General features: G+C 37.0%; 5 protein-coding genes across 5 annotated transcripts in view; 3 read left to right on the top strand and 2 right to left on the bottom strand.

Annotated features, from left to right (window-relative positions):
- Positions 1 to 4,780, top strand: part of LOC113499141 — a 53,676-nt gene extending 48,896 nt beyond the window's left edge. The window contains exons 65-70 of the mRNA XM_026879483.1: positions 423 to 544; positions 760 to 908; positions 1,300 to 1,411; positions 1,999 to 2,130; positions 2,803 to 2,975; positions 4,301 to 4,780. Of these exons, the coding sequence (XP_026735284.1) occupies positions 423 to 544; positions 760 to 908; positions 1,300 to 1,411; positions 1,999 to 2,130; positions 2,803 to 2,975; positions 4,301 to 4,387 (775 nt within the window). The 3' untranslated portion in view covers positions 4,388 to 4,780. The remainder of the gene's footprint in view (positions 1 to 422; positions 545 to 759; positions 909 to 1,299; positions 1,412 to 1,998; positions 2,131 to 2,802; positions 2,976 to 4,300) is intronic.
- A 427-nt stretch (positions 4,781 to 5,207) lies between these two features.
- On the bottom strand, positions 5,208 to 7,803 carry LOC113499275 (heme oxygenase 1). The gene is made up of 4 exons (XM_026879688.1): positions 7,278 to 7,803; positions 6,605 to 6,737; positions 5,978 to 6,189; positions 5,208 to 5,699 (listed from the first exon to the last, which is right to left on the bottom strand). The coding sequence occupies exons 1-4, from the start codon at positions 7,375 to 7,377 to the stop codon at positions 5,416 to 5,418; spliced, it is 729 nt and encodes a 242-aa protein (XP_026735489.1). The 5' UTR covers positions 7,378 to 7,803; the 3' UTR covers positions 5,208 to 5,415.
- A 229-nt stretch (positions 7,804 to 8,032) lies between these two features.
- Positions 8,033 to 13,111, top strand: LOC113499273 (S-methyl-5'-thioadenosine phosphorylase-like). Its single transcript, XM_026879686.1, has 8 exons — positions 8,033 to 8,249; positions 10,264 to 10,439; positions 11,112 to 11,249; positions 11,639 to 11,818; positions 12,179 to 12,254; positions 12,364 to 12,450; positions 12,719 to 12,841; positions 12,979 to 13,111. Exons 1-8 carry the CDS (start codon positions 8,226 to 8,228, stop codon positions 13,012 to 13,014), a joined length of 840 nt encoding a protein of 279 aa, XP_026735487.1. The 5' UTR covers positions 8,033 to 8,225; the 3' UTR covers positions 13,015 to 13,111.
- On the top strand, positions 8,395 to 9,729 carry LOC113499274 (cytochrome c oxidase assembly factor 7 homolog). Its single transcript, XM_026879687.1, has 2 exons — positions 8,395 to 8,888; positions 9,260 to 9,729. Exons 1-2 carry the CDS (start codon positions 8,504 to 8,506, stop codon positions 9,625 to 9,627), a joined length of 753 nt encoding a protein of 250 aa, XP_026735488.1. The 5' UTR covers positions 8,395 to 8,503; the 3' UTR covers positions 9,628 to 9,729.
- A 2,492-nt stretch (positions 13,112 to 15,603) lies between the features above and the next one.
- Positions 15,604 to 21,639, bottom strand: part of LOC113499588 (transcriptional repressor p66-alpha-like) — a 7,100-nt gene continuing 1,064 nt past the window's right edge. Inside the window, exons 2-12 of the mRNA XM_026880099.1 lie at positions 21,476 to 21,578; positions 20,127 to 20,245; positions 19,310 to 19,501; positions 18,982 to 19,074; positions 18,911 to 18,949; positions 18,329 to 18,444; positions 18,113 to 18,198; positions 17,763 to 17,815; positions 17,513 to 17,603; positions 16,874 to 17,002; positions 15,604 to 15,737 (exon numbers count right to left, since the gene is read on the bottom strand). Of these exons, the coding sequence (XP_026735900.1) occupies positions 15,604 to 15,737; positions 16,874 to 17,002; positions 17,513 to 17,603; positions 17,763 to 17,815; positions 18,113 to 18,198; positions 18,329 to 18,444; positions 18,911 to 18,949; positions 18,982 to 19,074; positions 19,310 to 19,501; positions 20,127 to 20,245; positions 21,476 to 21,578 (1,155 nt within the window). The remainder of the gene's footprint in view (positions 15,738 to 16,873; positions 17,003 to 17,512; positions 17,604 to 17,762; positions 17,816 to 18,112; positions 18,199 to 18,328; positions 18,445 to 18,910; positions 18,950 to 18,981; positions 19,075 to 19,309; positions 19,502 to 20,126; positions 20,246 to 21,475; positions 21,579 to 21,639) is intronic.

Below are 21,639 nucleotides of genomic sequence, written 5' to 3'. Positions count from 1 at the left end.
TCTAACTAAGGGACTAATGAGATTTTTTCTTTTTATACCCAGTCATCATCCCTATTGTAGATTTTCAGTTTGGATCCCGATTAAAGGGAATAGGTAAGTGTTCCGATGGTTTTACCCGAAGAAGTCCAGCACACCCTTTCACGTCAGTTACAGTCTATGAGGAAATGTACGTTTTGTTTGTGTGTATGTTTAAGTTTGTTACCTTTTCACTCTCAAACGGCTTCAACGATTTTTATTAAATTTGGTGTGAAGTTAGCTGACACATTGGATTAACACGATACTACTTTTACAAGTGCGTTAAAGGAATGTAGGAATGTAATGTCGTACTCATCTGTATGTATGATGTGTGAAGCCGCATTTAATGCTTTTAATATTCCGAAAAATATTATTATAACTTATAAGTAATGTTTGTTTTTGCTCAGGTACGCGATAGTAGGTTTCGGCGGTCGCGGCGTGTACCGCCGTCCGCGCGCTCTGTACGTCAACAACGAGGTGTTCACCAACTCTATAGAGATATCACAACATCTGGACAACTTTATCATCGGTATGAATGCTCGTTTTTAATTATCTTATAAGTTTATGTTAATTTGGACTTTGTTAATAGTAGTTTAAGGTACAAATTCAAATGGAGTCGACTTTAAATTTAAAAAAGTTTCCTGTTCGAAAATAAATTGTTCCTAGTTAAATTTTTTTAATTGCTTTAGCCTCGATCAATATTATCCACAAATATTCATACCCCACCTATATTCACCTAACCAGACAAGGCAGACCTCATCCGTGGTAACCGTTCATCTCGCACGGACATGTTCGCCGCGCTGAGCTTCGCGACTCGCCTCCCGTTCCGCGCCGCCGTGCCCAAGACATTCATACTCATGCCTTGCTCCAAGTGTGACTCTGCGTTTATGAGGGTAAGTGTTACAAACAAACAAATCAATAGGCGTATTTAACAAAATAGTTTAGAGTTTAGTCAGTCAGACAGATTAAATAAATATTTTGTATTTTCTTTCATCTCGTAATCAAGAATAAAGTTAATACAGTGAATTAAAAATTCCGTGTGACGTCACTTGAGAGACTCACTGAGAAGTGTAAGTTATCTCCCATGCTTGGTGTATTCCCTTTTAGATAATGCCACCTTGTCAATTATTAACTTTTCCTAAGGGAATATATACGGCTATTCCTAATTCTTTTGACATTCTGATCCACTAAACTATACTGGTGAAGCCTTCTTTATCTATTTTTACTACGAGACAAAAACTACTATTTACATTGCTCTGTAATGTTATGTGGTTTCGTCAATAGTTGGACTACTCGACAATCTACCACAATCTGATGGAGAGCTCGGTGACTCTGCACGTCTTAATGGATGACGACTTTATGCTGTCCAAGAAACGAGCGGCCAAGTACTTGTTCGGTGAGTACTAGAAACAGAAGCCGATTTAAACTTTGTGATAAATAACATGCAAGTTGCGATACATTGACGTCAATGATCTGTCACTTCTGTTGCTATTGTTATATCACCCAGCAATGTATTACAACTTGTATGACATCGTCTAAATAAGCGATAAAGATACTTTCTGTACAACTCATCATCTAAGCCTTTTTTCCAACTATATACGGGTCGGCTTCAAGCCTAACCAGATGCAGCTGCAAACGTACCAGTGTTTTATAATGAGCCTCTTCAACTCAGTTACCTGGGCAATATCCTTAGCTTCTGACTATCCTTAATGTCAAAGATGTATAAATTACATCCGGTACCCATAAATTAACGTGCCTTCCGAAACACAGAGGAAATCGTAATAAGATATATGGTCACCCATCCACGAACCAACCGCATCAGGCTTAACTTAACCTGCGATCATCAACTTGTGTATAATTTACTAAGCTATTAGCTCCTCGAAGCGCTTTCAATAGATCTACGATACCAAAAACTCATTTTATACTCATACTGCCTTTTCATCATATTTCCACGATAGTCCGATAATCTTTTTTTTTCATTAGGTGTGGACAACACTCTGGCCTATACGAACAAGGATTACGAGAGGCTTGTAGGCGATACTGCGCTCAGGAAGCAAGTGAAGCTGCCTAAAGAAAAGCTTGGGCTGTGCACCTCACTCGCTATGGAGACCAACGGTAATATACTTTTAAATACCTACAAATTTAAAAAAGAAATAAAGTTATCTATACCCATAACAACGATTCTGATGTTTTGCCATAAAAATATCATCGTCATTCCAGCTCGCAATCACTCAATTCTATATAGGTCTGCTGATTTTTTTGCTACGTTTTCTGCTTAGCCCATCCCTCTTACAAGTACTTCCATTAAACCTATCTATATCGTCAGCCCAACTAGTCATCCCTGATTCCTGCGTCCGGTACGACTCCATTGATTGTCCGTACGTCTGCATAGATCTAAAATATAGTCCATTGTCTATTGCCCAATGTTAAATTTTTTAGTCCTTACCTTGCGTTTTGTAGAATACGCAATTTTGTTTGATGTCTAGAAGGGACCGTGTAAAGCTAAAACGAAGTTTGTGGACTTGCCACTCTTGTCCCACGGCCGACATCTTGAAAATAAGAGCTGAAATGATATTTTTTTACGATACATGACGTAAACTATTTATCAGATAAAAAAAAATAGTAGCCTTTTCTTCATGCAAATTAAATTCTCTACAACTTAGGTCCAGTAACTTATTGTCACAGTACTAAAAATAAAGAAGTTACCAGCGAAAATATTTAGGAAATTCCTTGAGAGTAAATTTGTATTTCAATGGAGTAATATCCCGTTTTATAATTCGTCCTTAGGCACGATATTCGCGGGCGCCAAGCTGCAGGGCGACCGGCCCACAGCGCGCCGCTTCTCCACCGTGCTGGGCGCGCGCGCCGCCGCCGCCAGCGCGCGCTGCGCCAGCCCGCCGCGCTGCGAGTGCAGCGAGGGGCGTCTGCTGTGCCGGCCCTGCGCGGACACGCAGCGACTCGTAATATAACACTTTTCTTTCAAATAAGGCTATAGTTACAGCATCTTGAGCGCTCGGCGGAAGAGTGGGGATCGCTTTGCGCATCGTACACTCAGGAATATAACGCCTATTTTGAGCCGTCTTGAGGTGCATGCAACTGCAGCAAAGAACGAATTTCAACGAATCGCTCATGACGGCTATGACGCGATGCGCTGCGGGACAATCACTGCACTTGAGTCCGCCCGCGCCTCACTCCATACCGCAAAAGAGACCTAAAAAGCACTTCTGCGCAAGGTCAGCGCTCAAGATTCGCGCCGACCATTATACTGTACTTACTACTTACGACGGGCCGTGGTCTAGTGGTTAGTGACCCTGATTGCTAGACTGGAGGTCGTGAGTTCGATTCCCACCCAGACTAATCTTTGTGTGATGGACACGATCTTTTGTTCAGTGTTTGGGTGTAATTTATCTATATAAGTTTATCAGTCGTCTAGTGCTCATAATAGTAGAGTACAAACTGAATAATAGTTGCCCATGTTTTTAATTGTCTCCATTCAAATTTTATCAAAATCGGTCCCTGAAAAATTCTGCTTACTTATCGGGGAGTACCTGAAAATTGATTTGCAAAAATCCAATCGGAACGACAAACAAACAAGAAAGTGAGAGAATAGAAAAATTCTAAGTAATTACGAAAATTTAACTTATTTAAGTTTAATTATCGAAATTCGATTTCACTCAGACAGTCGTGTCGTAAGCGAATAGCGGATAGCGAAAACAATCAAACTATTTAACAAAAGGTTATCACAGTCAAATGTTTTATCTTAGGAAACGAGCAAGTCACATAGTACCTAAACGTATTAGAAATCGAAAATTGTATTTATTTTATGATAGATTTATCAATTTTTTAAGACACGCTTCATAAACTTTAGGTACTTATTTAGTTTTGAATCTCGTAACTGATATGCTTATTGAATAAGCCTAAATTTTTAATTTTAAATAGTATTATTTTATCAAAGTAAAAATGCGAAAGTGGACTGATTTTTCATCATCATTCCCCTTGCCCTTATCTCATTTTTTTTTGGGATCGGCGCAGCACGTCTTATTCTTCCATTCCTTTCTATCTGACGTCATTTCACAAGAAATAATGAATGGATTATGTGAAATACGATTCTTATCGAATCCATCCATTGTTTCTTTGGTCGCCCTCTTTCCCTCCTAAATAACAGGGTCTTGTGTATAAAATATTGACTATCAAAATAATTCCTTCTATAAATGTTAAACGAACATAAGCTATTCATATTTAATTATTCCAATACAAAATCGCATTTTAACTATTTCCTTTACAGATGGAGTTATCGTTCTTCAACTCGGATGATATTGATGAACTCATAGACATAGCTATGGAGCCGCCCACGTTGCCCGCATTTAGATGATCAAAGATCTTAGCTTAACCAATGATGTACAAACTTAATGAGAAATGTAATGTTTTATATTTATTAGAATTAGAAAATTCTTCATGGATTACACAACTTACACAAGCCATGACATCTCAATTAAAAAAAAGATGGACAGTTTAAAAATATTTGGAAACTTGTTTTTGGTAAGTACTAAAGGCCAGTTTTTGATTGCCCATTTCTGGGTATAGCCTCCCATCTTAATTATTGGTCATTATGACGATAGGATTCGCAACACTACGAATCAATAAAAAAAATACATGATTAAAATACAAGATTTTAGATAGTGTAACACTTACACGTACTTATAAATAATTGAAACTTCTTTAAACTTTTTCAATGCATGGATTAAGAATTCTAATTTATTTAAGAATACGGACATGAATTAGTTTAATTAAATAGAAATATTAGTGAAATTGTTTTATTGAAATGTTGTACCTAGCTAAACATTAAAAATATATTTGAAAACGTGTACAATACAATTTATTGGAAACTGAGTGTTTGTTTTAACTACAATATAAATTGTAGATTTAGAGCGTAATTGTGTAAATATTTATAAGAATGACATTGAACAAAATATTGTAGTAATAAAATATTTTTGTAAATCAATATCTTTTTTTATGCATTTCCTCTTACCGCCAACTTAAACCACCTTGCCTTGCAGTCAACAACCACTATCGCTAATTTAGCTCCATGTGTAGAGTAGATACATAATTAATAAAACAGGTTTGTAATAAAAACTCTTTATTATTTACTATCTTAGCATCATAAATAAGATTTAAAACTACAAAAACATGTCTTTGAGTAAAAATTTTAAACTTTTCAGTTTCAAACAGAAAAAGGGAACACTAGATTTTTAAGACAATTTAGAATCTAACAGAATATATAAGGAACTAGTCATCCTATAAAGTTATTTTCATTTACAATCGACATCACTGTTGTTGGCGAGTTTTTAAATTTTGACAGACTTGCCAAAAGAGTGACCAACACTGATTATAATTTGTGTACTACTTATGCATTAGGTATGCAAGCACAATGCCTGTACCAATAAGAACAATAGCAAAACCTTTGTACATTAAGTTATAAAACACTTTATCTTGACCCCCGACAGAGTTGACTATTGAATTGTTTAAAACAAACACTTGATTGCTCTCTTCAATAAAAGCGTTTTTCTCTTCTTCCGTCATTTTGTCGGCTATTTCGTTTGTAGCCTGTCTGAAGTCCTTTTTCAGTTGACCTATGTCTGTGCCAGTGAAGTCTGTCACTTTGTCTGTGTAGGGTTTTACGGAACCTAGAATAAAAAAAATAGATCTCTAAAAACAATTCAAATTGTGATGCAGTTCTTAGTTATACAACATCCTTTGCAATGAGAGACAAGTAAGCACCAAAAATACATAAATTCCAGATTATAAATATTGATTGGACGACTCACAACAATTTTTTTTTTGGGAATCAGCACTTTCTCAAGGAACTTCATAATCTGATTCTAGTAGACAGAAGAAATACTTTAACATAAAATCTTGCATGATCTTTATCTGGTTGCGTAATAATTTCTCATGTAATAGTTACCATCACCAAACATCCTTCGCTTCTTAGCCAATATCTGTCCTCCACTGAGCAAACCCAAATACAGATGGTACACATATGCCAGCAGGAGTTGAGGGTTGGTCTTCTCCAGCTCTTGTAAGTGTTCAAGATAGTTCTCTAGAGCTGGTGCCTTTGGTATTGACCGCCATTCCGACCCTAAGTAATGTTCCAAGTCTTCTTCGAAAGCTTTCTTTCTGTGCACAGAAAATTACTTACAAAATAGAAAATAGACAAATAAGAGGCAAAGTTAAAACAAAGACAGCCTACATCACATTTTTCAATGCATTAGTTATAATATAAATAAAACCTTATTTATAAGATGGAAGTCATTGGATTATAATAATGAAGAATACTTGGTTGAAAGGAATTTATATCATAATGCAGAGTAAAATTTTAAATGTAAGTCGCTATAAATTAAAAAATTATGACAACTCTGCACTGTTCAATAGTGTATGGGTAAGCTTTTCTTATGTAAAGTGAACACACTGTCAAGACCAAAGTTAGTGATCTTTTTACCAAATTCAACTCTCTCCACCCCAGCTCACTTTCAACCTATTTATCCATACATATTATACAAAGTATGCTATGGCATAGAATACCAGTACATACCTGTAAAGAGCCTTGTTAACAAACATTTTGTCAAAATCAGGCATCTTCAGCCTTTCTTTAGCATCTTCCAGGTAACCAAATATGTGGTAGAAAATGAACAGTCCTCCACCCCAGACTTCTTCATTTCGTAATGCTGGAATATTAAGGTACAATATTAAAACAACACAGCTGTCTATTAGGCACAAAAATACAGTAAGGAAGGACATTTTGTAGATCTCAGAGATTTACACACTACTGATCTGATTATTGTAATGGACTGGATAGTTTAAGCAATAAAAAATAATTATTACTTCTTGCAGGCCTGAAGATATGAAGGCACTATTTGGGCACTACATTTTTAAGTTTCACATTAATATTGTATACCCATATTAAGAAAGAAAAGGTTTGTTTAAAAAAAAACTCTGAGTATAATATTGCAATGCAGCTTTTATATCCAAAGGCAGGGTTTAACTCGGATTTTATTATAGGTAAGTAAATCATTTGGCATATTACTTGAAAGTCTTTGTTCACATTGTTATTTACCGGCTCGATAAAGCACTGCGTAGACAATGACTTAACAAAAATACCACAATATTTTAACAAATATAATAATGGAAAATAATATTTAGAGTCTTACACAACCCTTATTAAAGATAAATAATACACAATCTAAAAAATATATCTTTAAACTTACAGATAGCGAATTTTGCATTAACAAGAGCGTCACTTAAGTTATGTATTTTTCTCGTAGCTCTTCGCATGCGAGTTGTAAATAAATCTTCACTTTCCGACATCCTGCAGACTTGGTTCAATGTTTTATCGCGTTTAAGAGGCGGCACTCGCAAAATATTGAACCTAAATAACCCTAGGCCATCAACGCACTGACACTCAAAAGATAACTTTTTGACATTTTACGATTTTTTTCTTAACCCTTTCGCTGCTTTAATAAAGCAAGTAATTTTGGAGCGCGGGATTGGAACCGTCTAACTTTTTGAATTTTCATAAATTAAATTGTCTAAATATTTTCCTTTTTATATTTCGCTCAAACAGAACACGACATGAACATAAAGGTTACACAACGACAACTTATTGTCACGGATAGGAACTAGAAAAAGGGATGTATTCTCTACCATATATTTTTTCCAGTTGATTTTACTCAGTTACTTTTCGTTTCGTGATGTTATTGACTTTAGTTATTAGTAGATTAAAATTTCGTGTTTTCTTGTTAGAAATATCCCAGTCGTAGAATGTTAGGGTTAACCAAGTCATCAGCTGTTCCAATCTGACATTTCTTTAAATTTAATATTCCCTCTGCGTGGTTTCGAGTGTTTATTACTTTAACGAAACTAATTGAAAGGCTTTTAGTATTTTAGGTAACGATGATTTCTATTTTTGACAAAATTACAAACTGTTATAATTAATGAGCAAAGTATAAAAATATTTAATCTACGTCCAAAGTAGATATTTTAACTGTGGTTGTTTAAATAATTGAAGAAGTTAAATAAAATTGCGGAAACTAATAAACTGTTATCAACACTTTAGTTTGACGATTCACGTTGCAAGTCGGCGCCTTATTTGATACCAAGCACTGATATAGTTAAAAGTAGTGTACAGACGGTGGTTTTGAAGAGTAATTACAATAATGGGTGATTCCTGTAGAATAAAGGTAAACACGAGATCCATTTTATTATTGATTGATTGTATAGAATATTACATATAAGGTAAATTCCTATAAATGAGAAATTTTAATTAACATTAAATAATCAGTATTCAACATTTAAATCCCATTCTTAAAATTAAAAGTACGGTAACGAGATTGTTTATAAATTGATAAACTCCTGTAATCAGTTTGACTTTGACATTTCCTAAATTGTTATCTAACCTCACTTGGCCGATTTTTTTACTTGTTACAAAATTACGATGGCTTATGACTTAAAACAAGAAGAAGACGTGAAGGAGTACATAGAAAACCTCGGTATTGAATACCGCTTTGGTTGTTACAAAGAGAAAAAGCCGGAAGTATGCCACCTTTTGGGCGATTACTTGGAGTCAATAAAGAAAGATTACGAAAAAGCGGGGAAAGTGTACAAAAGCAACTGTTTAGATTACAAATTCGGGAAGTCATGTCTGAAGATCGGGAATTACACGATGATAGGGCGCGGGAGGGATAAAGGTGATACCGCCGAAGCTTTGAAATACTTCGAGAAGGGATGTGAATACAACGAGCCGGGGGCGTGCTTGCATGCTGGCATGCTGCTCACTGCCACTGGGCCCGGCGTTAATATACAAAGAGATGTGCCTAAAGGTATAATCATGAATTACTTATTGCTCAATATTGTGTAATTGCTCATTGCCTTGGTTCAAATGCTTCATACATTCTGGTGTTCCTAAGTCTTGACTTGAATTGATATTGTTTAATCATTATCAGCATCAGTTTTCATTAATTAAATAATTCAGCTTAGCTTACAATAGTTATAAATAAATAATAATAATTTAAATTGATTTCATAACATTTTGTTGGGCATAGCTGTCTATTGTAGCAGGCAATAAAATTCAATAATTAAAGTCAACATTAAGTTTAAATAACATTCTTATCAGGGTTCCATTTCATTTAATTATAAAATGAACAATTATTCAATTTGTGTAATATAATGCTTACGTTACATTTATTTTCAGGTTACAACTACCTCAAATTAAGTTGCGATCAAAATGACCCGATGGCTTGTCACTACCTCTCTGGAATGTACCTCACCGGTGTACCTAAAAACGTAGCAGACTTCAACCCACACAGACCAGAGAAGAACAAAGACATTGAATACCTTATTAAATCAGATATGAAGCAAGCATTTCATTTTGCGAAAAGAGCTTGTGAACTAGGAAATATGTTTGCATGTGCCAATGTCAGTATGATGTATAAAAGAGGTGATGGTGTTGAAAAGAACCCAGAGGAATCGAAGCGGTACTTTGAAATTGCACAAACTCTACAAAAGGCACATGAAACTACAAAAGAAATCAAATTCCAGCAAGGCTTAGATGGCAAATAGTATGATCTGGGGTTTCCAATGTTGCATTTATGTGTTTCAGTTGTATAGCAAATTGTTGTAGATTTGATTATGTTGTATAAAAATAAATTATTATTATTAATACATGAGTCTATTATTCCAATACTGCAGGTTACTAGACCTGTACTTGCATAAGTTTTTAAAGAAACAGAACGGAAAAATAATATATAGAAACTTATAGTTAAAAATGTTCAGTCTTTTTCACAATTGCTTTGACAGTCTGGACCAACTACAAAGCAATTGGCTTAAATTTATTTCAATTGGAAGATGTTGTCTTGATTGATAGCAGTGCCAATTTATTGATTGATGCTTTTAAGACTAAAAAAGTCTGTATTTTATTAGCTGTAACTTTATAGAATTTACTGAACAAAAATCGACTCCAGCTGGCTTAAGTGAGAGTGTCTATCCTATTTGCTGAAGGATGATTTAAAAGGTTTCATTTCACCAAAAAAAAAAACTATTAAAACCCAAAATATACATATATTTGAAACGAGAATGAAAATTTATATCTAGTATAATTACATAAGTCCTCCGTCGATATAGATTTTTATGCACCATTAGCCAACAGTTCAACGAAAGTCTGCATAAAAAAGTCATAATGTTCAAACTATAATATAGGTGGGCATTATCGGCGGTTCGGGCTTTGAAGACCCCTCGCTATTCGAAAACCAAGTAGAGAAGGAAGTGACGACACCGTTCGGCAAGCCGTCCGATGTGTTGGTGGAGGGGGTCACTAAGGGAGTCCCCTGTGTGTTCTTGTCGAGGCACGGCAGGAAACATCAATTGCAGCCGAGGTGAGTTTATATGATAGGTTGAACTTCGAGATAATATTCAAAACGTTCTGAGTAGGTATTTACTAAACAACGAAACTCATGATTTCTTTGTGAGATAATTTCATCGTATATCTTTAACGAAGTCCATACAATTTTTTAACGAAACCGGTTTAGCCACTTGAGCGTAAAGAGGTTACAATTATACACACTCTCTCATGGGATTAGTGTAAAATCTGCTCGAGACGTTATATCGTTTCAGTAGGTACCCATGTGTGTATGATTCTCGGTAATGTATTTAATTCTATACATTCATAATTTGCCCAAGAAAAGCATACTACTTGCAGTGTCGATCACAAAGATTTCATTACAGGGATTTTAAAGTCGCAGAATTATGTAAATGTTACTCACGTGGGTAATTATCTTAGCAATCTCTGTTGACCAGATTACACTGATAACTGCGGTTTACCTTACCTACTATCTAAAGCAGATGAAGATAAAATTTCTCGTTAAGCAAACTAGACTCACGTAGGTTGACCTACATCTAAAATTTCCTATTCTTAAGTAATACTTTAATTGAAATAGGTAGGTATGAGTTCCTACACGCTACATACATAATATCGAACATTGGACATACAATATGTAGGCAGATTGTTGGTAAATAAATAAGTTTTGGTTTGCATTTAATTTTTGCAGCGATATAAACTACCGCGCCAATATCTGGGCGTTGAAGGAAGCCGGCTGCACCCACATCCTGGCCACCACAGCCACCGGCTCGCTGGTGGAGGACTACAAGCCAGGAGAACTTGTCATATTGGATGACTTCATTGATCGGTAAGGAATTTGTGAAAGTAAATGATAAAACCAAGTACTAGAATAACCTTGCTTAAATTCTAAACTAAACTAAATTCTAAAGATACTCCAAAATTATCTATGTTATTTAAAATCGTTTCGTCTTTTGTCCTGTAGAACATATCTTTTAAAGAAATGCCCATCTATAAATAATCACCTATACAGTGTCGCAGTCGTTGTACCTTTGCACTATGTACTATTGAGTAGGTAACACATAAGTAATCCGCATTTTTCCGTGTTTACGGAAATAACTACTGCTAAAACTGACAAGCGCCCAATTTAAATGAAATTACTAAGAGCCAAAACACCAACAACTATCATTCTCATCTCATTATACCATCTTTAATTAAAATCCTTTCCCTGTATACCAGTACATGGGGCCGACCATGCACGTTCTACAACAACACGGAGGGCGGGCCTCGCGGTGTGTGCCACTTGCCCATGAAGCCCGCCTTCTGCGAGCGCGCCAGACAAGCCATGATCACCGCCGCGAGAGCGAGAGCATGCAGGTTCCATGAGACAGGGACTGCTGTTGTTATACAAGGACCTAGGTAAAGTAATTTACCTACCAATTCTATTATATAAGACAAAAGCTTGAAAATTATGGCAGTGCCTATTGGCTATTGTTTAACGCATTGGAATACCGTTGATGAGTATAAGTGCCATCATACTTTAATTAGTAGTGTTTTACTAGTACACTTATCTTACTTCTAAAAGAAACATTACGATTAGATTCCAATAGGATCATTTATTAGATTGAAGTTGTTGGAGCTGGATTAAAAAGATTTGAGAAAGACGTAGACTAGAACGTTGAACACCCCGTGACTCACTTTGTATCGCCGTAGTTCAGAAAAAAACAAAGAACTCAAAAGTGACTGTCTGCTTAGCATCTAACTGTTTCTCTTATTCAGATTTTCGTCTCGAGCAGAGAGCCTCATGCATCGTCAGTGGGGCGGACACTTGGTCAACATGACGACAGTGCCAGAGGTACACATTTTCAACAGATTTTATATTATATTAATCATCATAGGCCAAGGCCGGGTATAACAGGTGAGAAACTATTTGGAAGTTTGACTTGTAACTTTTTTTTTTCTAGGTGGTGTTAGCCAAGGAAGCCGGTTTGAGTTATGCCGCCGTGGCTCTGGTTACTGACTACGACTGCTGGCGGCAGAATGAGGAGTCTGTAAGTGACAAAATGTATATAGGAGGCTCATACCATTTTTAAATATGTAGTTGGTGGGATACAGACACATTCCAAAATAACGTACCTACCTAGTAGCTCGTCATGCCCTTAATTTCGCATAAAAAATAAAAAAAGCAGAATCTAAAAAAAAAAAATTGTAGCTTTCAATTTTATTACTGAATCCTTGTTTTATTTCTCAGGATAACGCAAAATAAATATTTTTTAGCCTTTGTATTTGTCAATGTTTTGTAAAACGTCTCGTTCTCAGGTATCGGTCGGCGAGGTGATGGCGATGTTCGCTAAGAACATGAAGACCACCACGACGCTCATCATGGACGCAATCCAGGTTCTCAACGCCGAAACAGACTTCCAATACCTGGAGGAGCATAAAGTAAGTGTCTCTTTGTTTCCACTTCAAAATAATACTATAATTATATCTATACCTAGTCAAGTCAATGAACAATGCTATGTAGCAAAAGATGCAGATATTATGTTATAAAATAAAAAAATGTTTATTTTTCTTTTCAGAAAACACTAGCTGGCTCCATTATGCTGAAGGAATAATACATTCATGTAAAACATAACCAAAGAAGTTTATATATTTTTATGCAGCTACCTTTATATAATAAAGGGTTTGATAATAAATCAACATTTACCTCCATATAATTAGTTTTATTTAAACCTTTAACAAAACAATCCAGCTTATCATATAAAAAATTAATCATTTTCTGTTTAATCATTTAATTTAATAGGAAGTCCATTTAGAGGAGTATTCCGATCGTGGGCTTTCCTTTGCCTGCGCGATGCGTCATTTAACTTTTTTTCATCTAGGAATCCGCCATGTTTGTCACTGTTGCCGCGTTTTTATTCCCGCGCACGTAGTTAGATAATGTAACATTCCGATTAAAAATATTTACGTACATTCGTTTTCGTGACTATATAGAAAGTAAAAATAGTGTTTTTCGTTAAGCTATTTGAGTAAGTACTCCATAAAAAATATTAGTGATAACTTAGTGGTGCCCGTGCGAGGAGTAGTTTAATCGTGTGTCGACGCGTTCTTTGGAGTACAAATAATGGGATAAGTATATTCGAAAACCGACGGTTTGGAGAGTCGTTCCAGCTTCTAGTAGGTAAGCCATATTAGTTCCGGATTATTCAACCGAACGGTAGCCCGACTTTGGCGTATTTTAAATATTTATACCTACGGCCGAAAAGGGCGCTTGGGTTGGTGTGAAAAATGAAAATGACTGTTTAACTGTTTTAACGACAAACAGGCAAAATAACTAGTAATCGAAAATTTCCAATATGTTAGCTGTAAGTAAACTATACATTACAATAGAGGGGTCAATTCCAACCAGACTATATATTATACTATGGACTTGCATACTGCGGAAGTTCTTACACTTACTAAAGGCAAAATTAAAATAAAACTTCATAAATTACTTAGCATATCCATTTATTTGTAGGCTAGTTTAAAAACACGTCATATAAAATGATCGAATCATTCTTATTATCTAGACATTCCACACATTTACCGTTCCCCTTCAGAGTGCTAGCTTCAAGGACATTGCTGGCCAAAATTACAATACATTCAATACCAGACAACGTAATGAAAACAAAATGTGTCATTAAAAAATATACATAAAATAAAAATATTATGAATCCGATATAAAGTGCGTTAAAATAAACATATTATTGTGTATAAATATGAATCAAATCATTTTCACTTACATTATTGTGCTTAAATTAAAAACTGCGAATGCTAATGATAATCTCAATTACATTCAATCGAATGAGTTGGCGCAACCCGATATTAATGCGAACCAAACAGAGTACCTAATCAATAAGTTATTTTATCTTCTGTTTAGGGTTTACAGATCAATATTGTTTGTCAAACAGATAGCGACACCTACTGGAGCTTAATATTTTGTGTTGATTTTCCTTTAATTATTACTGTTTTGTTCGAGTTGTGCCCAGTCATTCTTAGGTTTGTGACCCCTGCCAGTTTAATACATTTCTAGCGTTTTGCCCAGCAATGCCGACTATCGAGATCTCAGTGTTCAGTTAGCACAAAAACTGTAGTTTGATATAACCTAATCTAATCCATTTACGTATTTAAAATCTTGTGCATCGACTTGTTAAACGTTGAAAAATTATTCTTAATATTAATTATCCTAATTATTCTATAGATTTCTTAGAAATGCATTCTTCGCCGCCGTGTAATTCTGTAAGAATGTGTTAATCTAGCGTTTGCGAAACATTGCGAACGTTCTTCGACCAAACATTTATAGGTAGATAAAAGCCATTTGATCGCCACGAATTTTCAAATATAATTAGATAGAACTGCTACAAATTTATCTTCTCCTATATTACAGGCTGTTATTAGAGATTGTTACACAATAACTACTGTCCAAAGTGTCCAATCTTCAAATTGCTTCGAATTTTGACCGTAGATAAATTAACAAGACTGACTTGTATATGAATAGTTCATAACATAGAATATTTATTTCATTACAATATCCAAAAAGACTTATTGTCGTTTCTTTGTTTTGCCGAACAATTACTTTTATTTATTTTAGGTATGTTTTTTTCTTACGTACATTAAAATGATGAATGGTGTTTAATCAATATAAGTGTGGCGATCAAAAGTGAACACATGTTTAAAATAATATATAATTTAAAAAATCCAATAATTTTAGCTTCGTACAGCATGTTAATGCTTTGGCTAATGTCAATTAATAAAGTCACTCCTTTTTCCGAATACTCTTGTAATGTTTAACGTATGATTGTATAATACGTTCTGTTATTGTTACGATAATCACTGCCCTTGCCACGACTGTCATTTGAAATTCATGTTATCTCCTCACAACTGAAAACAAATAAATTATATTGAAATAGATGTTCCATTTATTTACCAGTTATAAAATAGGCGGCCTTCCATTCGATTGGTCTTCGTACTCTTCGAATGGTCTTCGCTATGTTACGTAACATTGTTCCATAGTAAGTGACTGTGGAACACTGTTATTTCTGTTTAATTTTAAGAGTATTTATGCAATAAAACAAATAGCTTTTGAATGATACAATTTCCTACATATTTCAAGTGAAATAAGACTCATTGTTATTAAATAATGTCGGGTATAATGTGGTGATACCTTAGTTCTTGGTCCAGGGGTTCCTGGGATGCTGTCCGGGGATCATGTCGAGCAGGTACTGTCGCTGGGCCTCGGCCACGCGCTGCATCTCGGCCATGGCCGCGCCGCCGCCCGCCGAGCCGCCGCCCTTGCCCGCTGCAACGTACCCACATGAGCAGAACTATGCTCTACTACGCTACGCCATAACCACTCCGACAATTATGTTAGTTCGACACTTTATTATTGGTTAGAACTGTATATTTAGATCCATGTTGTTATGCCAAGCTGGTGTCCAGTAAGTTGTCTTATCGGAATCCATGACTGCTTGTCTAGACTATTGGCGATACTTTAGAAGCCGTAACCAGAACAAACATATATAACTATATACATATATATAGCAACGCCTTCAAAGATCTATTATTAAACTAATCATTAACGGAATATACTCCAATATCACTATTTGTGACAAGTGATAGCGAAACGAGTGTTAATAACACTGTGTTATGTATTGACCAGTTTCACACAATTGTGCATGTTTAATTATTCTTACCCCTTTACTTAAGTAATCTTACATATTAAATGTCGCTGTGTTTTGTTTGTGTCAGTATAGTAACAAAAAATAATCAGCAAGTAAAATTCACAGTAAAGAGTTGTTGAAATTAAAATACATAAGCGACACTTATTACTGGGATGAGTAAAGCAAGGTTGACATTGATATAAATGTTTCGGCATTCATGAAAATATAGTAAACATTATTTGCAAAATCACTGGCTGCTTCTGCTTTCTTATTATCCAAAGGGAAATAAAAATCTTACTCAATTTTATGGCAAGGAGATTACATGGTATAAAACTATAAGCACAATATAAACTGTCGCCATTGGATTTTTTCTAGACACAGCATAACGAAATATAAACAGTATAAATAAATGTCTAAACTATAAAATAAAATAAAATATTTAGCTTAGCTCAACACTAACGCTTCAATTTACTTGAAGCAATCATAATATTGTTTCATAAATTAAATTAACTCTGTTGGTACTCTTCGTTCTCTAAAATTGGTGAGTTAATAATTAAATAAATATTTAACTCACGTCACTAAAAGCACTTGTATCACCGCATTTCCGTTTCCATAAAACTACTGTACGTACTTGAAATACTGTACAATTTCTTTAAGAAATAGGTGAAAATGTAAATTTGTTATACTTAATCCTCTGTTATGAAGTTCGGTAAGTGTTGGGCTAAGCCTATATAAGCTAAGGTATAATAAGGTATGGTGTTGGTGTAATACGTACAACGCTTACCTAGCGCGGAGGCCTGCGCCATGGCCAGCTGGTAGGTGTATATGAGCGGAGAGAACTGCATCATGGCGGCCGCCGCCGCCGCGGGGGACATGCCGCTACTGCCGCCCGCGCCGCTCAGGCCTGCGGGGGACAGCCGTTACATATGCAGAATATAATAATATGGCGGGGTTTAACTAACGCACTAAAAGCTTTATAAAATAAACATTTTCATGTTAACGGCTAGTCCAGGTCGTGAGCTAAAGCGTTATAATGTTTTACTAATTAATTAATAGTGTAATAGGAATATAACAATAATAAATCTCGGTTTACATAATCAAACAAAGTTGCCATGCACATTACTGCTTTCCTTTATTCTACTACCGATGTGACAAATATTATTTATTAGCCTTATTTTTTCTTAAAGGAATTGTTCCTTTAAGAAAAGAGGCGTCTAAAAAGTATTTTTAAATAAAAATAAAGAGGAATATATTACTAGGCACTACAAATGACTATTTTACCATACCCATTCATGTTGTTTCATCAATATATTTAAGGTTACCATAATTCTGCCTAGTTTGTGCCCAAATGGCCGTGTCGAGTCTATAAAAGATGTGATTAGTGTAAGTTCAATATGTAGCGACATGAGACGACTACCTCGCAACAGTTGGTGTTGTAGCGCCTGCATGGCGGCCGCGCTGTGTTGCTCGAAGGCCATCTGAGCCGCCGCTGCTGCTGCCAGCTGCTGAGTACATACATGAAGATCACATAAATAACATTACTAGCTTTTGCCCGCGGACTTCGTACGTCGCGGTATAGTCGACTAAAATACAGACAAAAATATAAAAAAGAAAGTATATCGAGCTATCCTATCTTTCAAGCTGGATCAAAATTGATATATTACCTGATGTTGCTTACTGCTGCTACTGTTTTGACTGGTGCTGCTTGATGATGACCCTAGAAACAAGAAGTACAGTTTATTCGCAAGCATGACAACAGTTTATAATGTAAGTAAGACCATTAGGCCGTGGCGTAGCTTGGGTCACCGTCGCCCGGGGCGGATTCACACCTTGGCGCCCAAACTAGGAAACCTGTTTGTTTATGTTTCCTTCGCGCGCGGAACATCTAAATTTTTCATGATAATTTGCCGCCCTCCTGATAGTGGCGCCCGGGGCGGTCCGCCCCCCCCCCCCTAGCTACGCCACTGCCATTAGGTAAAAAGCTAGTTTCATATAGGAATTATTATTAACTTACCTTTGCCTTTCTTGGCGGGCACCTCACTGGTTTCTCTCGAGCGATCCGAGTGGTGACTGCGAAGCGATTCTGATGACGTCATTGTCCTGTAACGCATATAATAGCATCTTTATATAAATTCTGGACTGATTGAATCAATATTTCGATTCAGTGGAAGGTAAAAAAATGTTGTTACGAGAATTATGTATGTTTGTATGTGTCGCGCAGTGAGTGTACCTGGGCGCGGGCGGTGCGGGCGGGGCGGGGGGCGCGGCGGTACTGCGCTCGGAGCCCTTGCCGGGCGCCGGGGACGCCGCCGAGCCGCCGCGGGACGAGCCGCGAGACGACGATATCTGTGAGAACAACAACAAACTCTAATTCACCCGTCTAAATTAAGCGGGCTCTACACTCGCGCGCGATTTTTGCTGTGAATTCACGCCGTTCCTCGCAATGAACGGGGAACGGCGCGAAGCGTGCGCGCGAATCCATCTACACACGCTTTTTGCGGCTTTCGCGGCCTTTCGTGCCGCGAATGTAGAGCGCGCTTTAGAATGCAATAATAGTAAAATGCCGATTTCGAGATAAACGCATTTTACGCAGTTTTAATGCAAATACGGCGGAAATCATTCGAGTGATTTCTTTATGAATTTTTTTTTTCTAGGATGCTATTTCTGGAGATAAAAGAAAATCTGAAAAATGTCGACTACTGTATTCTTAGTTTCGACGGCAGAGTTGTCCTGGAGGTTTAAACTGAAAGAAAATATGTGAGGTTAGATCTCCTGGTCCTGCACAGCGCGCGGCCTCCTGTGCTAGCTGTACCTGCAGCGGGCGGTGCGCGTGCGAGTGCGCGGGCGGCGGGTTGGGCGCGGCGTGGTGCGCGGCGGCGGCGGCGACGCGGCGGGCGCGGCCAGGCGCCGCTCGATCTCCTGCTCCTGCTGCAGCGCGCGGACGAACGCCGTCTTCAGCCGCGCCGTGTGCTCCGCCTGGAGGGAGAGAATACCATATACTCACAGCCCTAGTATAGGAATGCTACGCTACGCCTTGCTGACGTTTGTGGTAAAATAGGTTTATTTAAATGTTTTCTTAAATCATTCAAAAACGTGTTCAGAGTGTTGTAGTAACAAATTTTCAATAACAAACGTAATGTAATGATACAAAAGCAAATAATTCTAATGGATATACATTTTACACGTAACTACATAAGTGGTGGTGTGTTACCTTGAGCGCTCGCTTGACGTTCCCGCTGACGCAGAGCTCGCAGAGCCTCCTGGCGGCGGCGGCGGCGGCGCGGGCGCGAACGTGGCGTCGAGGCGCCGCGCCGGCCGCGCCCCCGCCGCGCTCCCAGCGCCACACCGGCGTGAAGTCGCAGCCGCACTGCGCGCACAGCGCAGGCACCGACGACGGGGCATGCTGCACACACACAGGCTCATGTAGCGAGGAACCCACACGCTTATATTTTATAGATCCATGACGAATCGAATCGCCTAGCACCTTTGCATAGGGGTTATACATAAGGCGGGGTCGCGAGTCGAAATATATGAGGTGACTCCGGTATAGTTGGTTTTTAATTCCGATAAAAAGGTTATGATAGTCACGCGTATTGTTTACAAGAATAGTCACGTCACGGCACAGATAATTAATAGACATTGCATAGCGAAAATATATTTATATTAAATACAAAATATATTAGGAAAGGTGCTCAAATAATTTAATATTTTTTTATGGTGTGATATAATCGTAATGAACCGTTCTATCAAATAATAAAAATAGTGGCAAACTAGCCTATTATACGATCAATTTAAGAACTCCAAACAATGGTAAATCCACACAGCCTGGCAGCCTCGTAAAATATTTTTTCCTAAAATTGATTTTATTTTCATATGATTATCGAACAATTGCTATAAGTAATAGCGAGATATTGTGCAATTCTGTCTACTCTCCTCGTCATCACGACGTACACGACCAAATGCCTTATAAAAGTAAATTATACATAAAATAGTATAATAAACAGCTTTGATATGATACATTAACTCACCGATCCTCGTTCGTGAGGTAGTCGACGACATGCTCCGAGCCCCACCAGGTACACGAAGTCGGTGTTGCTCGGAGACGGGATGAAGTTCATTTCTGGTGGCGGCGGTTTGGCGGAGGGATCTATAGAGGAATGGGCTTATTATATTAATGTTCTTGAACACTTGTCCAGTGTTGGACAGATTTAAACCTTATTTTAAGCACATTTAGTTTCATATTAGTATTGTTTTACAATTAAACGCTCTATAAGAATCGCAGCACGTGATTTGTAGGTTTTAGGGAGCATTACGACTAATAATTCTTCTTAGCAAATTTCTTGCAAGAATTTTCAAGTCATACAATTTTTTTATAAAAATTTCATTATGCGTTTGACTTCAAAACTATTTGCCTCATAATGTCTACAGAACGATTAAACACCTACAAAGTAAAAATCGTGTTCCATTAAACAACATGCTACGATCTCAAGTAACGTATCTATCTTTTACAATCATGCATCTTTTGATTTGGATGCAAGTTCATTATCCGAAATATTAGGATCATTATCTTAATTATAACATAACTGAATAACGTTTCGATGTTTTCATGTAGTACTAAGTAATGATAGACACGAACAAAAGGGTGGGGGCCCTCGAAGGACTTACACTAACCTTGTCGGTGATGTCCTTCAAAAGGTCAGACGCGGAGTACTCGCACCGGAGCGCATGTATGAAAAGATGCATGGATGTGAAAGAAGCAAGAGGAACGAGTGTCGGACTATGGTACGCGCGTGCAACCAAACACGGGATATACACAGCTGGGGTCACACAACGCTTGAAGTGACGATATTTTCCTATTCACATTTACATAATATTAAATAGCTCGACTTAAGACACTGAATATATGAAGTCTTTCATCCAATGTCCAAACCCAAGTTTTTCGGGGTCTAGATTGGATATTAAAGTATGTTTCAATTTTGTATTCAACTTGTATTAGAAAAGTTAAGGAAAATATCGCCAGTTGAATATATTTAACCCGTGTAGATCGATCTACGACGATCGGTGCAAAAAATTACAAATAACAATCCTTTATTTGGAAAGTAATATTAAAACAAAGTAAACAAAAATTATATAGAAGTGTTCACACTTATATTAGTCAACAACCACTGCCCCGTCTCGTTCGTAATAATCATTGACAATTTTTTCCTTCTATAGTCTAAGATCGGGAAAGGGATGTTGTCAATTTCAATTTATAACTCTGCTTTATGCTCACAAAACATTAGCAATTCAACAGAATTAGGTAAAATTCGACACACACAAGTCAAAACCTTGCATAAACAATTAGTAACAAATAAAAATAGTTAAAATAAATAGGTACACACCTGCAGTAAGGTCTTCTCGAGTTGTTTACGCAGCGCCAGCTTAGCGGCGGCCTGGCGCTGGGCGGGGGTCTGGGTGTCCTCAGAACTACGCGAGCTGGCCTATAACACAATATACTGTATGAGAGAAAGCATTTGTAGGTGTTGAAGGGGAGGTCTTTAT

The sequence above is a fragment of the Trichoplusia ni genome, chromosome 12 (assembly GCF_003590095.1).
Source record: "Trichoplusia ni isolate ovarian cell line Hi5 chromosome 12, tn1, whole genome shotgun sequence".
NCBI classification, from domain to species: domain Eukaryota; kingdom Metazoa; phylum Arthropoda; class Insecta; order Lepidoptera; family Noctuidae; genus Trichoplusia; species Trichoplusia ni.
This window is presented reverse-complemented; position numbering and strand designations above follow the sequence as displayed.

Excerpts from the sequence above, each read along its gene's own strand:
- LOC113499275 (XM_026879688.1), bottom strand. The coding sequence starts at position 7,377 with ATGTCGGAAAGTGAAGATTTATTTACAACTCGCATGCGAAGAGCTACG. Across the intron at positions 6,738-7,277 it reads TAATGCAAAATTCGCTATCT|CATTACGAAATGAAGAAGTC; the intron begins GTAAGTTTAAAG and ends TTAATATTCCAG. Across the intron at positions 6,190-6,604 it reads GTTAACAAGGCTCTTTACAG|AAAGAAAGCTTTCGAAGAAG; the intron begins GTATGTACTGGT and ends TTCTGTGCACAG.
- LOC113499273 (XM_026879686.1), top strand. The coding sequence starts at position 8,226 with ATGGGTGATTCCTGTAGAATAAAG. Across the intron at positions 10,440-11,111 it reads AAACATCAATTGCAGCCGAG|CGATATAAACTACCGCGCCA; the intron begins GTGAGTTTATAT and ends TAATTTTTGCAG. Across the intron at positions 12,451-12,718 it reads GGCGGCAGAATGAGGAGTCT|GTATCGGTCGGCGAGGTGAT; the intron begins GTAAGTGACAAA and ends TCTCGTTCTCAG.
- LOC113499274 (XM_026879687.1), top strand. The coding sequence starts at position 8,504 with ATGGCTTATGACTTAAAACAAGAAGAAGACGTGAAGGAGTACATAGAA. Across the intron at positions 8,889-9,259 it reads ACAAAGAGATGTGCCTAAAG|GTTACAACTACCTCAAATTA; the intron begins GTATAATCATGA and ends ATTTATTTTCAG.